We start from the raw sequence: 16,531 nt of genomic DNA, 5'->3' as shown, positions 1-16,531 counted from the left end.
TGACCTGCCTAGGTATGATAATAATTCAGGATGCCCTTATTATCAATTGATACTTATGAAGGGGATTGTTATTGCTATTACGCCTACTGATATTAGTTAACTTTCGTCTGCCTAGCTTACTCTCCTTATACCCTATCGCATAGTAATAAACGGACGAGCCTTTTATTAGTAGGAGGGGGGCTGACATTACTATTGCGCCTTTTCGCCAAATCCTGTCCGCCAACTTGTGTATGAACAGGGCTGCCAACGTGTGATGGGTGTTGGTAGAACACTGGTGGATTTGACCAGTCCACACGGCGGCGCAGTGTCACCCAGTAGAGGGCTGGAGGAGGACTTTATTCTCCTTCGCTCCACTCCTCGTTGAAATGATCATTTTGATTTGCCCTGTCCGGGGGAGCCAGGTGCACACTTTTGGCGACAATATCCAAACTCAAGAGTCCGCATATACACAAGTTAATCCATGAGAGACACAACGTGATATTATAAGGTGATACATGGCGACGGAGGGGCGTCACTGTGTCCAGCTTCCCAGCCCCAACAGGTAACGTTGATACCTGTTGCGAGGCTACTAACAAGACATTTGGGAGGGATCTCAAGTAAGCTTTGCTTTTCTTGCTGCAGGCGGCCACGCTGTCTCGCCGGACGCGTTGTCCCGCGCCCCAGGCCGGAACGCGACGGCCGAACTCTAGCTACACGTGCAAGGCACAGCCGGTATGAGCATTGCTGCGTCGCAGCTCTCCGTCGCGGCCACAGCCAACCACAGTCAGCGTCATCGCCATCGCCTACTCGTCAGAGAGGGTGGCTCTGATTGCCGGTGCTTGCATTGATCAATGGAATGCTTTGCGCCTTGGTATTCTTACACCGATTGTCTGGCTTCGATTCATAGTAGCAATGTAAACGACAATTTGATACGTTGGAATGATTGCGTTCATGTGCGGCCAAGTTCTGCTGACGATTGTCTGAGGCCGACTAGTTCAGAATATCCTTTCATCACCACGGTTCGTAGTATCTTGGCTCGTCGTATTACTTACTAGTTTTCTAAAACTACGTCTGCGTCCTGCTCAAGATCGGCTCTCTCACCAGCCTACCCGGTGATTATATAGAAAGAAATGGAGCGGCAGTGATCAATCAATCGTCAACAGGGGAAAAAGAAAATCATGATTCAACATCACAAATGCAATAGCAAAGTCAAAAATGAACATAATGCTGTAGACATGCTTCCAGGTCTCGTACATTCTATCACTGAAACAGTTGTTCATCGCAACGAGGCCAGCTGTCGATTGTCAGTACTCATTACAACCCCGTTAAGCTCCATTCGGGAGTTTTGAAAGCACGGCCTAGAACTAGCGTAACGAGCTCGGAAGCACATCACGTCGTATTGGGTGAACCCTGGTCCAGCTATTGCGTAAAAGAGCTCATGGTCGGTCAGGGGCTCTGCCGAATACCCGCCTACCGCCACCCTGCGAGGCAGGGCCAGACGACATGGATCCGAGGCCACACTTAGGGGCTTCAAATTACTGCGGCGCAAAAGGAATAGAGGAGTCATGTAGGACGAGCCTGCTAGAATGTGGTTGCTGATAGTTGCAGCAGGGGCTATATACTCAGCCTCCCCAAATACTACATCAGTAACCCTGCATGAAGAATTGTTACGGCGCCCTGATGATGATCCAGGTGGTGATTGAGCCCTTGTACCACAGGTCACGGCTATTTGGTGTTAGTACACCTGCCGAAATTGGTATGCAGTTGCTCAGCTACACAGACAAAACCAGCAATTAGGTTAGTCCATCAATTAGTTACTTGAATGACGCCGCTCTGAGTCATATAACTGGCAAGGAGCATGCCTACTGCCTCACAGGCATGTTATAATCTTTCTTTGGCAATTGCTTTCAACAAGGTAGCACAAAAGTACTATATTTTTCATTAGCAACCTCTTCTATAGCCAAGACCTACTGGCTCTGCCTGACGACATTGCCCATGTTCCTGAGTCCTATCTCTATCGTAATGGACGCTTACTTGTTAAGCGGGGACAACAGTCGGGGCAGGGAGGGGTGCTTCAGCTGGCTCTGCTTCTTCCCGTTCACACTTGCCGGTGACGTCGTCTGGTACAGTGCCGTCGATGGGGACAAGAGTCGAACCACAATCAGCACCTCGGGCAACATACATAAATCCGTTGTCATAGTCGTGAACGACGTAGGCTCTGCGGAAAAAGTGTTGGCCAACCCAAACAGCTAAGCAGTCAATGTTAGTCGCGGCAGAAATGCTAGATATCGGAAAAATGGGGAACTCACGGTCTGGCATCCTGTTTTCGGCTGCCATCCTCATTGTGCAGGTCTTGCCATCTTCACTTTTTGACAGTACGATATCTGCGAGCGGCATCGACACAACTGTGGCGTCGCTGATCTGGAACTCGAGTGACGCTCCCGAGTCCACTACATCACAGCCAAACACATATTTGTTATCTTCAATGACCGCACCTGTCTTGGCAACAAACTCCTGTGCTGCCGCTGTACCTTTGGAGATATATACAGCAACCGATCCACTGTCGGTTCCCATCCTTAAAGGTCTGCCAGTCTCGGTCTTGGTGTAAAGTTCAACGGGGTCCTGAGCCTTGCTGGACTTGAATGAAACAGATTTCAGATTGAATGCGTATCTAGAGACAGAGTCATTAGTATATTGACCAGGCGTGAGGCAAAACTTTCCCCTTACCGCCCTCTTCCGTTGTCCTGGATTTCGAGCTTCTCAAGTCGTCCGGAGAACTTGCTAGCATCGTACCCGCCAAAGGTAAGGCCGCCTTGACCGCGCTTGCGAAGACCTAACCCAAAGGCCTTGCTCTTGATAGATTTCTGGTCAAGCATCCCTTGAAGGAGGGATCCTTTCGCTGCATCTGGGTCACTTAAGAGGTCAGGGGGTGCCAAGCCCAACACTCCAGTGTGACGTGCCAACTTGGTGTTGGGCTTGCTCAAATCGGCCAATCCAACCGTCACGTCACCTAGCGACTGACCTAAGACCATGTTAGATTGTGGCTCGTTACAATTGGGGTACGGTATAAGCTGAACTCTCGTAGCCTACCTCCAAAGCTGACGTTATCAGAATACAGATCTGTCTCGAACCTTTCGCTGGCGAACGAAACCATGCGGGTGTTTCCTAGGGCTTTGAGAGAGCTACTGCCACTGCGGTCAAAGAATGTAGATGCGGGCTCCTCTCGCTTCTGGCCAGGTTGGAGATCCAGCACCCATAAGTCTCTTGAGCCGGTGTCTGGCTCCACAATGACCTTTTGAGGCGGACTTCCGATTTCGACGACAACTCCCATAGCCGCATCAGTGGTGTATTGGTATTGATCAACTCCCGAAAAGATTTGACGCCGAGCCACAGACTTTGCACCCTCGTCAGTCACAGGTGTCACGGGAGCCAACGGCAGATGGATAAGTCCACCGGGAGCCTCCTGTGCCTGCAGTACTTCCCGCGGTAATGCCAACGCCTGGGACGTCAACAACAGGACTAATCCTTTCGAAATAGACATAGTGAGTTAAATATTTGAGAAATTGTAGTTGAATGACTTGTCTGTTGCTTGTTTTGAATGTAGATGTGGTGGTTCGAGACTGTCATTGAAAGTGCGGATGTGAACATGGCTTTATAACTTTTGCACCAAGAAATCATTGCCAAGGAGTTATTATCCCTTTCCTGTGCATAGCTTTGATTCAAAAATTAATATCAGAGTACCGTGACATGCAGTCAAAGGCATCTGTGCCATCCGGTCAATAACTCGACTACATTGAGCCCCATTGCTTGGTACGAGTAATTGCGGTCTCACGCTGGAATCTTTCCCCAATGCAAGCTTAGACGGACATTACTTTCGGCATAATTAGGCATAGCCTTTTTTGTGGGCCCTATAATCTTCGTTGGAAGGCTACTGGCAATTGATGTATGCTTACTCTTGAGTATCGGCATTTTAAGCAAGTACAAGCCGTAGGATATGCGTTATGCCTTGTCTGTAACTTCCGAGCCGTGCCTCGCTAAAGCCTATTGATGAAATGACCCACACGTAATAGATTGCAATCGAGTAGCCTTACACCAATCGGGGAAAAACAAAATAAACACTCTTCCGTGGACATTGTTTCCAAAACACAGCACTACAATTAAGCCCGCATACCAGATAAACTGAGCACCGTCATAGAGTACTGCACTTTTAGTGCACTCACTTTTTGAGCGATTTAACATGCAGTTTTGCGGGGTCTGGTTATTGGCTTAGATGGGTACCGTCGCATTCGGGCAGTTTGCTGGAAGCTATCACGCAATGACCCCTAGCGCAGCAGAACATCATGGCATTATGCCACTAGCGCCAGCGTTGCAGAGAGCATCATGGCATTATGTTACCGGCGCCCACGTTGCAGAACATCAAGGCATAGCCTTCCCAAGCCTCCTCGCTGACCATGTTTGGGCCATTCTATGGCTTACGAAACGCAAGTACAATGGCGCTGAACCCGACTGTCGGTTTTCGCTTATTTGTTAGACCAGTAGTTTCAGCGATGGGCTATGGCAGGTAAAACCTGCGGCTATCGCCGTATACACGCTATCGATGAGAACTATTGAAGCACTTTGGTTGGTGCAAATCTATTATTAATTGCCGGTCAGGGTAGTTTCATTGTAATAGACAATGATTGTAAGGAGGTCCGAGTACTCAGTGGTTCGCAAGACGCCGACGCTGAGAAGCCCGACAGCTATTCTCCGAGATTCTCGGCGGACGAAAAGCCCGACATCTATTTTCCGAGATCTTGGGCGGAAAATAAGGATCTGATTTCCATAAACTACGACTCATAACCTGCACCTCATACGAGCACAGCCTCGCACATCATTGATCACTTTCTCCTACATCTACTCTGTGCCCACCTTGGAGAGTAGAACTCAGCCGCATGTACGCAAGCCCGATAGAAAACAGCACCTAGCAACTTGTTCAGCGCCCCAGCACAGTCGCGGACAATGGCGATTTTGCAATTATTACTGATATCGAATTATAACATCCAGTCCTGAAATTGGCGTTATGCAGGTAGCTCCTGCTCCTGGAAGTGGACTGCCTCAGCCTCAGAGCAGGACAGTTGTTATTGTTATTGTTATTGTTATTGTTATTGCTTTTGACGTCTAGATAATTCCTATAGATGCAAAAGAAAACGCCCGCAAGTGCTCTGGAGCCTCTTTTCAATTGCCGAGCGTCACAATGCCATGATGGGGATAACTGTCTATCAAATAATTGTAGCTGTAAACCATGACAGGAAGCAGTTCCACAGAGACGAAGGGAAGACGATATCTATCTACGAAACAACGAAGAAGAGGGACCAGGCGCGGGTTATCGAGGAGTGATTGATATATTCGAGCAATTGTGGCATAGCAGTCAGCTGCTATGCGAAGAGAGAGCGAGACGCCAAAAGGCTATGGACGGCGCCTCTGTAATGGTTTCAGAGTAGAACAGTGCATCATAGTACGGCATAATTTGTTATCAGTTCCGCACATCGTGAGACTGTAGCCAGGTTAGAACCCAAGCGCAATGTTGCAATCCTACCGTATAATCTTTCCTTACTACCCTTGCGTATACAGTCTACGGCAGTTGGAAGCAGACTCCTATAACGGTCTAAACAATGTCAACAACAATCTCGGCTCCTCCGACAAGCCTACCGTGAGACACGACAATAGCAGAATCCACACATGATTGACTATAAAGGCAACATAGGTACATACTCTACCTGGTGAAATACTCCAACAGAAAACAAAGCCCCAACAAGCCTACACTTACACCCTTTGTCAAATAAACTACCAGCTCGTGTATCGCGAAATGCCATTTTCTAGGCCATTAACCGCCTTTACGGTTTTATTCCTATCAGTCTTCCTCGCGGTAGCTGCGGAGCAGAAATATATCGTTATCCTTAAGAATGGCATCGTTGCACGAAGTGTCGATTCCCATCTCGCACAGGTGCACGAAATACATACTCAATCGTTCGGTCGTCGAGACCTCGGTCTTCCCGGTATCGAGAATACTTACTCTATTGGAGACTTTCAAGGTTATTCTGGTACCTTTGATAATAATACTGTCGCAAAAATTCAAGATCTTCCCGAGGTACATCTCTATAACACACTTTTCTACCCCATCTATACGTTTATTTGCCCACCGAGGGTTAAGATATTGCTAACCACAAAAGAGACTTCTTAGGTTGATGTCGTTGTGCTCGATCAACCGGGCGAGAAGCTAGTCCTTGTGGTGCAGGAGAATGCAGACTACGGTTTAGCGTCACTATCTAGTTCAGGTCCTGGGGCTGATGTATTTCGCTATGATGATACTGCCGGGAAGGGAACATTCGCATACGTGGTTGACTGGGGTATCGATAACTCTCATCCGGACTTTGGTGGCCGTGTTACCCAAGGTTACAGCTTGAACGGTAACTTTGACGACTTAGACCCTCACGGAACTATGGTTGCTGGCGCTCTTGCCTCAAAAACTTACGGTGTTGCAAAGAATGCCGAGATTATCGATGTTCGAATTGCACACAAAAAGGATAGTCTTTCACAGTCCTCGATTCTTAACGGCTTTAACTGGGCCATTGATGATATCATTAAGCGTGGGCGAGTCGGCAAAGCCGTCATCAACGTGTCACAGGGTATGTACAGAACAACATAGCCAGCTTTCTCCAAACATAAGACCTAACTGCATCAAAGATGGTGGCGCTTATGCCGACTCACCACTCAATAGAGCCGTGGAAGCTGCGTTTCGGCTTGGAATTCTTACCGTCGCTGCGGCGGGTAATTCGGGCTGGGAAAGAGTTGACTGGGTAACTCCCGCTTCAGCTCCTAACGCTCTCACGGTCGGCGCTATTGATAAAAACTGGCAATATCAGGAAGATTCTAATCATGGAGACATGATAGATATTCTAGCCCCGGGAGATAACGTTCTTACTATTTCGAGTCAAACGCGTGATCCGGTGAGAGTCACTGGAACTTCCCTCGCGGCTCCATATGTTGCTGGCATCGCACTCTACCTGTCTGCTTTGGAGGAGTTCCGCACGGTGCAGGAGCTCGTGGACAGGATTAAGAGCCTCGCTACGCCTGGCAAAGTCGGCCGTCTACCTGCCAACACTGTCAATCTAGTTGCTTCCAACGGTGGCGCTATATCAGCCGAGGACAACACGATTGTGTTTCCCCAGCGGCGGGAAGATCCCCACTAATGGCAAGCTCATCAGAGCCGGAGAATTTGACATAATGTGGTTATAGTTAAAGTGGGTGCTTAGCGAGCCAGCCGACATGCGAGTTGGTCAACATAGGTAGCGAGCGGGTTTGTCACCCACCACTGCCCCGTCACGGGGGTCATACTATTGAGCAACCATAGCATAGAAAATCGATCAATTTCAACGGAAGTCCTCTTCATAACACTTACATGTGCACGCCAAGCTGACAAGTTCGCGCAGTACGGATTGGTTCTCTAGCCATGACACATCGTCAGGTTTTCTTCTCATGCTTTGGTTTGTGACCTCTTCTCTGATGGTCTTTAATCGATTACGCCAGATCCGGAAATTCCGAGAAGGGGGAATAGTATCGCGTCTGTCAACTATTCCGTTTAGCCGATCGTGCCGCGGCCGCAGAGGTGCGACACTTCGTTGTCGCCAGCACCGACAGGGAGAGGCGCAGATTTTTTTTTTTCGTTTTTTTATTCCCGAAATAAAAAAATAAGTAAAATCCGGTGCAGCCCCCATTTGTTGCAGCCGTCCCGGTTGTTGATTTTATGGGAGGGCCTCTGCCCCCAGTGCAACTCGAGGCAAGACGCAACTTGCCAAAGTCGGAGAGGGCATGAATATACGAAACGAGCGCCTCTTGATCATGGACACGCGGCCCGCAGAGAGCCGGCAGCTCACGAAATCTCGGTTCTGTCAACGCCAGTACTGCTTCCTCCATGATTCTGGTGATGTAGCGTGGCAGTTCGGAGGTGTTGGAGTAATTTGGCTAGGTGGCCGTTTGCCCACGGCGCGCACAGCACACACGGGAGTTAATTGCCCAAATAAATCTGCAGTTTTGCATCGATTCTAAACGGGCGCTTAGATTATCAGTCCAGGCACCACACTTCCAACGAACCTAGTATCTACTTATAATTTAATTTACAAAATCAAGGGCCTGGATTCGGGGTCTATGGTCACCGCGATGTGAAACTTGAGCAGTCAACAGGAGACACAAGCTCTCGTTTTCGCCAACGGACTTGTAACACCTTTGGGACGCAGCTAACGAATCACCGATCATTGGCACACAGCACTCCAACGGAACAACTGCCTCACTTCTGTCGAATATGGATGATACCTGATTGGGAGCGTATGTGGCCGGCGGTGTGTTGTGGGCTTTGAAGCAATGGTAGCTACAGTACCTACCTGTACCTTGGGGTTCGAATTTCCCCAGCTCCCTTGGGAGGTATGCCAGAAAAGCCCTTCGTTTTTCCTACTACTAAGGTATCTCAGGCTCCCAACAACTCGCACACCTTTTCCGTGCCAGTGGGCTGTTTGTCGCGCGGCTTGCACTAGCTACTCACGCCGTCTAAATTCACGAGGCTTTCTGTTATAAATCGGTGCTACATACTCCGCAGAAAAATATTATAAATGCGCCTTCTCAGGCAATCTTTGCATCATAATATTTTTACCCCAATTCACATTCTTTTTTGTTTGTGGTTGAGTAAGACTTGGCCCCTGGTACCGGGCTGTTTCGTCATATGACCGCGTGTCAAGCTGTCGCGAGATAGGCAGCCCAGCTCACCTCGCCTTTTAGTGCCCTCTTTCCTATGCTCAGCGTATCACCTCCAACGGCCAACGAGTGCGCCAGGAGGAAACGCAATCTTCTCTCTGGCCCCATCACCTTTTCCGACGCAGAGGGTCGCGCAGGCAATGTTCTGGAGGCACTGAATTACCCAACGCGTAAACGAGCATTTTACGACTACATCGAGCGGCGCAGGGATCTGGTGGCTGAGGTTATCGCACACCACTTCAGTGTCAAACCGAGTGAGATTCAAGTTTCCCCTCAGGACTACTGGCTACACGGATCCTTCAATCTCTGCGTGCCCTTCACCATAATTGTGAAGAGAATTGATCCAGACGTGCTTCCGAATGTACCGCCACATGCGTTGATTCGCTTTCCACTGCCGTATCGTGTTGGGGAGGCAGCACACCCTGGCAACTCGGACGAAAAGATCAGATGCGAGGCTGCGACGTATGCATGGATAGAGGAAAACTGTCCTGATGTTCCGATACCGAAGCTTTTTGGATTTGGGCTATCGACAAATGAAAGAGTAAGTCCTATATTTCCCATCTCCCGCCTCCTTATCTCATAGCTCATTGGTTTGTTAGTTTACTAAGTCAAATATCGTTCCCTGGTGGTCGAGATGCTACCATGAAGCCCGACGCTTTATTCTTTCGGTCGCTGGCTACCAACAACCGAAGCAATACGTCTGCCATAACTCCACTCGCTTCGAGAAACTGGACATCGGGTACCTAATTATCGAAATGATCACGACAGACCGAGGGATAATGCTGTCTGAATCTTGGCCAGAGAAGTGCAACGACACCCGGTTACACAATTTACAAACAGACATGGCTCGAATCACGGTCTCCATGGCAAGGCACCCGCTACCTTGTATTGGAACTTTCCGCATCGATAGCGGCGGGTTTCTACGTCTGGACAATCGCCCAATTAGTGTTCATAGTACAATGCACGAGAACGAGGGGCTGACTCCCGTCATGTCGAGAAACACTACCTTCACCACGGTTCAAGATTTTGTTAATTCTCGAATTATAGCCTTTGAAACTCGATTTATAGAGCAGCCTAATGCAATCAAGAGCCGCGAAGATGCCTTATACCAGATGACAGGCTTCGCTGGCGCCAGGCTTGTGCTGCCCCAGCTTCTCCGAGAGGACCTGAATGATGGGCCTTTTGTCTTTGCCCTGAGTGATATTCACCGAAGTAACATTTCCGTGGACGAGAACTGGAATATCACAGCTATTATTGACCTCGAGTTTGCTTGCTCATGGCCGATCGGATTTCTACAAACTCCGCATTGGCTGCGATGTGAATTTATTGAGCATGTGTTACCTACAGAATTTTCAACCACAAATTCGAAATTTATTGAGTATATACAGCGGGCGGAGGAACTACACAAGTGCGGAAATTCGCGCACAGAGTCACTTTCCCTCATTATGCAGCGATCATGGGACGAAGGCGGGTTCTGGGTCCCGCTTACACTCTGTCATCCAGTCTCATTTGCAGAAATATTTTACGAGCGCATCCTGAAAAGATATTTCGATTTCATTCCAGCAGATTTTGAGAAGGCCAAAAGTTTCGAATTCTGTTCCCGTTTCTTCCGCCGCAATTCCCCGACCCTCCTCGAGAGAAAGCTAGGCGAACTACGAAAGTACATGGACGCGCTTATGGAAGCTTTTTCTGATGAGAAGCTAGACTCAGCTTACTCTGGACACTAAAACTGAAGTAATTTACTTTCAATCGCCGGTGCTACTTTGCCGCGCTGTTGGTGGGCGAAGGACTAGCGTGCCTGCCTGGCGCACTATGCCCCTTAGTTAGAGGAAGAAAGCTGCTTTGCTGCCGCACTAGTCAGCGGGTAGCCATACACTAGCACTATCAAGTCAGTCCCAATTTCAACATCATTAGAGGTTTGATCTTAGAGCCAGAGGCCTTATCAGAGATATGTTTATTAAACCTACTATATGGAAAGGAAGATGTCGGACTGCCATATACCGAAATACTTCACCAACTGGTGTGGTACCCACCTTTTGCCAGCGGACCAGTAACGCGACAGAAGAAATATTACTATATTACTATTTGCTAGTCCCTCAATAAAATAGCGTACGACAAGGTTGTACTCTTCTGCTCTTTAGATCCCTCACCCTCCCTCTCTCTCTCTCTCTGTATATATAGTAATACCCCTCTAAGTCAGAGCCTCATCCTCCCCCGTCCACAGACACTTCGGCGAGTGCGGGCACCAAGCCGCACACGCCCTCCGGCGCATGCTCCGACATTTATTGTCGGCGCCGCTCTCCCACACACAGTGGTAGGGATTGACACACGACCGTTCGACTCCCTTTTCGTAGTCGAACCGGCCGCGGCCGCACAGGTGCGACACCTCGTTGTCGCTGGCACCGGTTGGGAGTAGTGCCGGATTTTTTAAAGAAAAGAGAATCCGGTGGATCCCCCACTTGTTGCGGCCGCCCCGATTGTTGATTTTATGGGAGGGGTATCCGGCCCCGTCGCCCTCCCGGCCCCGGATAAACCAGCAATGGCTGGTTGTTGCTGGGGCGCTCTCTACCGCTATCCTGGTAGCGAGCTATGATCGACAATGGTCAGTGTCTGTGGTATGGACGGTAATGCTCTGGTGCCTGTCACCAACCTCCTCGGCCAACTTATTCCAAGTCAGCCTGCGGCGGTCGGCGGCGGTCACCGGCATTTTGAGCTCGGCGCCTTGTCCTCCTAGTACACCCATCATTCTGGCGGGCAGGCTGGCGATCCAGCCTCTCATCTCCCTAAGGAGCATCGTCTCCGATTCGAGGGGGGAGGGAGCGGGCGGTCGGGAGCGGGCGAGGGAGCGGGTGTGGGAGGGAGGGAGAGAGAGAGGGAGGTGGTGGTCGTTGGGCGGACTCAGGGGGGGCGAACGGGTTGCCTTCTTCGAAGGTCTTTTGGTCGTCGTCGTCGTCGGCATCATGCTTCCTCTTTCGAGGGATCGTAGTATCGGGCACATTGCCCGAAATGGGCGTGAGAGCAGGGCGGGACGGCATTGTATGATTACCTGGAGATCACCAGGAGGGAGAATCAGACCAGGACTGGCCTCAGACATTATTTTCGACAGCCAGCAGGCTCCTGCTCCTGCCCAGAGAAAGAAGACTGCTGGCTTGGCATTTTATGAGGTCTGCCAGCTGCTGGCTGGCGGTTCGCTCGGCGATCGCTGGCGGCTGGCAGTCGAATGGCCTCTTTTGCTGGCAAGCGATTGAGAAGCCTGGCAGCCTGGCTGGACTCTTTGGCTGGAAGGCGATTGAGAAGCCTGGAAGCCTGGTTAATGTCTGATCTTCTCCTATGGTACTCTGTGAATTCTTGCCGCACCTTATCGTAGTATCGCTGGTACTGCTGCTCGTAGTGTGTATACTCATCTTAAATCGACTGCAAAGATCAAGTGGTTGAGCTTGACTCTAGTTTGACATTGTGAAAAGACATAGAATAGGTGGGAGCTTCGGCGCTGGTGAAATACCACTACATATGCCACGCCCCTACCACAACCTCTTGTGGGGGGTGCTTGCCACGTCCGCGCACACAACACGTCCGCGAACAGTTAGTGCAGCACAGCAAATCCTCATACAAAACACTAACAGATTTCTTTTTTTCTACCTCTTAATATCTACTCTTCTAGTTAATTATAAATCTTAAAATAAATCTTAAAAATAGTTTTATATATGTCTTTATTTAAAAAGTCTTTTTATTATTTAATATTATTATATAATTAGAAAAGATATTTAAAAGATATATTTTTTAATTTTCTTTTTCTCTTTTATTTTAGATAAGAAAATAAAATAGATATAAGCTTTTTTAAAAGAGATTTTATAGAGAGTTTCATAGAGGGGTAATTATTATATTTATTAAAGAATTTATAATTAACTAATAGAGTAGACCTATTAGTAAGAAATTCTAGTTTTTTAGTATATTCATAGCTATATTATATGTATAGATATAGTAAGTACGCTCTATAAGAGGTTATAATAAGGGCATAGCATATATACTCCTATTACCTTTTTACTTATTTAATAAAGTAAGGCTAGATTTTTGTCTAACTTCTAGTTTTAAGGTCCTTTATAGGCTAACCTAGGTCAAAGACATTTTTAGGTAAGGAGTTTTGCTAGGGTAGCATATATTCATTCATTGTTTTATTACGCCCGGTGGCTTCCGGCCAATAGGGCTCACTAGCTATTCATAGATACATTTTAGGCCACTTGCCTCATCCCTTCTACTTCATCTCTGTCGTTCTCTGTTCGCTCTACTTCGTCTTCTCGTCCCTAGCATCCAACATTCAGCGTGATTTACTATCAATGACTAACCAGCTTGGGGGCTATTCCCTAAGTGTTCGGCGTCCTATCTATAGCGACTGAAGCGTCGCTAGTTATGCTCGCCGCGAATGTGGCTTCGTGGTCTGATGAAAAGGCTATCGTAGTTCTTTGCTTGTTAATTGTCGAACTGTCCTGTGGCGAGTGTGAATTGTATCGTTGCTTGAATTGCTCTTATGTCTGGCTTCTATTTTGGTCTGTCTGATACTGACTTTCCTCCTAGTCGGTACGATAAATTATCCTATCTCGTACTTATGCTTGCTCGTAACTCTTTTCGCTACTTATCCTATTACGGGTACTATAAAAGAAAATAGTTAATTATTTCCCTCGCCTGCCTATAAGCGTATTACTCTAAAGGTACTCCTTTAATATGATAGAGATAGCTGTTCAGTCTTGCTATGTCTATCCTTAGCTAAGTAAGCGTTAAGCATTCCCTCTATGACCACTCTTTATAAATTATATGTGTGTGGCTCATAGGTAGTGCCGTATTTATAGCCTTAGAGAAACATCTAACCCCTTTAGGTATATATCGTTCACGTCTAAGACTTCTTTGCTCGTTATTTACTTAGTAGTATCGTTGTCTTTATCACTAGGAATAGAACCTCGGGTATAGTGCCTTATTATGTAGTAGTTTTTGCTTATCTCTTAGCTACTTATAGTAGTTTGTTCTTGCTCGGTAAGTCCTATCCCATAGAAATAGTATTTACTTTGCTATTTAGCTTCTCTACTAAGTCGTAGATGTATGTGATAAATTCTTGTCCTGATTGCTGATAGGGCTGACTTAGTGCTGCTACTGCTCCCTTGTTGTGCGAGAAAACTACGATATTTTGGCGGTTGCTGTCGGGTAGTTTCTGTAGTGCATATGCTATAGCCACTAACTCTCCTGAACATGGATTTTGCTCTGATCCTGGTCTAAGCGTGAAAGAGAAGGCTTCCTGCTTGGACTGGTTGCGTTCTGTATTCTTGCTGTGAATGACTCCCCTAACTCTCGCTATGCCATTCCTCGCCGAGCTGCTCATAGTAACCGCTATTGTCTACCCTGTGCATACCTCATCGGTTGTTTGGTCTATTACTGTCTTTAGACGAGCCCTCTAGGGCTCTACTGGAACCGGGAGGATGGTCTCCATCTGCCATAATAGTATGCCTTTTAACCTCTCCGCCACCTGGTGGAGAGGCGATCGAAAGGTTGTGTAGAACTTTTTGATCTGTTTTGTAATTCTGCTAAGTGGATTCGTTCCCGGAAGCGTATGCATGTCTACCTACATTTTGATCGCTTGCTTCCAAAACCGCTTACGCGCACTCATAATGTGCGCTTCGGCCTCCGCCACGGATGTTGCTACTGTCATGAAGATGCCCGCGATAGCTTGCGCTCCTGCTCTTTGGATGCGATTGATTGGTTATACTAGCTTGTCCTTGTAGGCGTGTATCTAGACATTAGACGCATAGTCGACTACTGGGGTCACTGTGGCTGTAAATAACTGCCGAGCCGTTCTTGCCGATAATCCTTGCAGTCTCTTCAGTTCTATGGCTGCTTCTATGCCTTTTGATGTGGCTTCCTGGACATGTTGCCGAAATTTGAGCCGACTGTCTATGATTACGCCTAGGATCTTGGTGTGTTCTTTGGGCCGTACTGACTGTCCTTTGATTATGATGGGCGTTGTGTTGGCCTTGCGCGCGTTCTGAGTAAAGTGCATGATTGCCGTTTTCTTTGCATTGAAGGTTACTCCGCTCTGTCGCTCCTAACCCTCTGCATGCTTAACAATTGCCCGAATTCCCTCTAAATTGCTTTGCGCTGTAGGCCTGGTGACCTAAGCTGTGAAATCGTCGATAAAGGCGATTGTGCCTCCGTTGGCGTCGATCCGCCGTTGTACTAGATCTGCATTGAAAAAGAGGTATGCGATAGGAGATAGGGGTGAGCCCTGCGGCAGTCCTGCTTGGTCTAAAGCTTGCACCTCGGAGTCTTTTCCGTTGACTTGAATCGATGCTGTTCTGTCCGAGTAAAAGGCGGCAATCTAGCGGACAATCTTCTCTGGTATTCCCCTTGCTCTTAGCCGTTGTAGCAACCGGTCCATGGACACGCCGTTGTATATACCCTTGACGTCAAAACTGACGAGGCTTAGCACTCGTCCTCCTCTCCAGGCTGCATAAACTCGTTCTTGCAATAGCACTAGTGCCTGCTCTGCCGACCGCTGCTTGTGCCCTCTAAAGTGATTGGTGGGAAGCAAACTAAATGTCTTCACTGCGTAAGAAATTCTTTTAGCGATGACCGATTCCAGTACTTTGCCCAATATGCATAGTAGTGATATTGGCCGCTACGCCCCTGTAATGCTGTAGTCCTCTTTGTTGCTTTTCTTGAGCGGGATAATCTTCGCGTGTCGCCATTTATGTGGCAACATACCCTCATCGAGGGAGGCCTGGAACAACGCTAGAACCTGACTCTGGACCGCGGACCAGACCTGCTGCCAAACCACCATTGGGAGTCTATCTTGACCCGGTGCCTTCCACGCTTTAGCTGCCATTAGCTGACGCTGTACTTCCTCCAGCGTCAGATCCGGCATGGACACAGCCGTCCGCTGCGGACGCTCGTTTTCCTCATCAATATGCTGCGGTAGTGGCGGAAAGAAAGTAGTCAGGAGCTCCCCCGCTTGCTCTGCATTGGAACTTGTACACGTGCCATCCGCTCGAGTGAGCCGTGGCACCTTGCCGAATGGCGCTTCCTTGCCCGATTTGAGATACCTAGCAGCTTGCCAGATGTTGTCGTGGTCTGCCAAGAAACCCTCCCAGTGTGATTTCTTCTGCTGCCGGATGGCATCATGGTACTGCTTAGCTGCTGCTTTGGCTGTGTCGTGGATATTGTTATCAGTACACCCAGCTCGTCTCATCGCTCTTGCTCGGTTGCGCCAGTACGTGTACACTCGCCGCAACTGCGTTAAGTCAGACGTCCACCATCGTTTCGTGTATGGTGACGGTCGCGCTTTTGGTGTCAGCGTATGCAGCGCTTCCAACACTAAAATACTAGCTCATCCATCCTTTCCTGCACAGTTCCACCGGTCTCGTCCTTCAAGTTCGTCGCTATCCGCGCCCGAATCTCTTTCCACAGCGCGTTTTTCAGCAGCAGTCTCTCCTGCCCGTGCGGCCTGTCTGTCGTAGCTTCGAACAAGGTCTCGATGGTTCTGTGGTCTAAACCATGTTCCGTGCTACATGTCCTGCAGCTAACGAGGTTTTGTGCTAACCCCTCCGAGGCCAGAACCAGGTCGACCGTCGATTCATACTCTCCTCCTTGCCATGTCTTCGTTCCTCTGGGGAGCAGGCTGCTCAGACTATAGTCACTCATAAGATCAACAATTTCGTCCGCCTCTCCTTGCCTGACCATCGACACATCTTCACCTCCCCACAGATTATCATGTCTATTGAAGTCT

The 16,531-nt window shown here is 48.4% G+C and overlaps 3 protein-coding genes across 3 annotated transcripts; 2 read left to right on the top strand and 1 right to left on the bottom strand.

Moving 5' to 3' along the window:
• Positions 1–1,646: 1,646 nt before the first annotated feature.
• Positions 1,647–3,520, bottom strand: V2A60_010022 (uncharacterized protein; the record flags this gene model as incomplete). The annotated part of the gene is made up of 5 exons (XM_083261283.1): positions 1,647–1,704; positions 2,162–2,228; positions 2,289–2,650; positions 2,707–3,001; positions 3,070–3,520. 5 exons carry the CDS (start codon positions 3,518–3,520, stop codon positions 1,647–1,649), a joined length of 1,233 nt encoding a protein of 410 aa, XP_083117409.1.
• Positions 3,521–5,824: 2,304 nt separating this feature from the next.
• V2A60_010021 (S8 family peptidase) lies at positions 5,825–7,208 on the top strand (the record flags this gene model as incomplete). The annotated part of the gene is made up of 3 exons (XM_083261282.1): positions 5,825–6,106; positions 6,200–6,644; positions 6,703–7,208. The coding sequence occupies 3 exons, from the start codon at positions 5,825–5,827 to the stop codon at positions 7,206–7,208; spliced, it is 1,233 nt and encodes a 410-aa protein (XP_083117408.1).
• Positions 7,209–9,752: 2,544 nt separating this feature from the next.
• V2A60_010020 (uncharacterized protein) lies at positions 9,753–10,490 on the top strand (the record flags this gene model as incomplete). The annotated part of the gene is made up of 1 exon (XM_083261281.1): positions 9,753–10,490. The coding sequence occupies one exon, from the start codon at positions 9,753–9,755 to the stop codon at positions 10,488–10,490; it is 738 nt and encodes a 245-aa protein (XP_083117407.1).
• Between the last annotated feature and the right edge of the window lie 6,041 nt (positions 10,491–16,531).

Source organism: Cordyceps javanica, chromosome 7 (genome assembly GCF_051103115.1).
Source record: "Cordyceps javanica chromosome 7, complete sequence".
Taxonomy (NCBI): Eukaryota; Fungi; Ascomycota; class Sordariomycetes; order Hypocreales; family Cordycipitaceae; genus Cordyceps; species Cordyceps javanica.
This window is presented reverse-complemented; position numbering and strand designations above follow the sequence as displayed.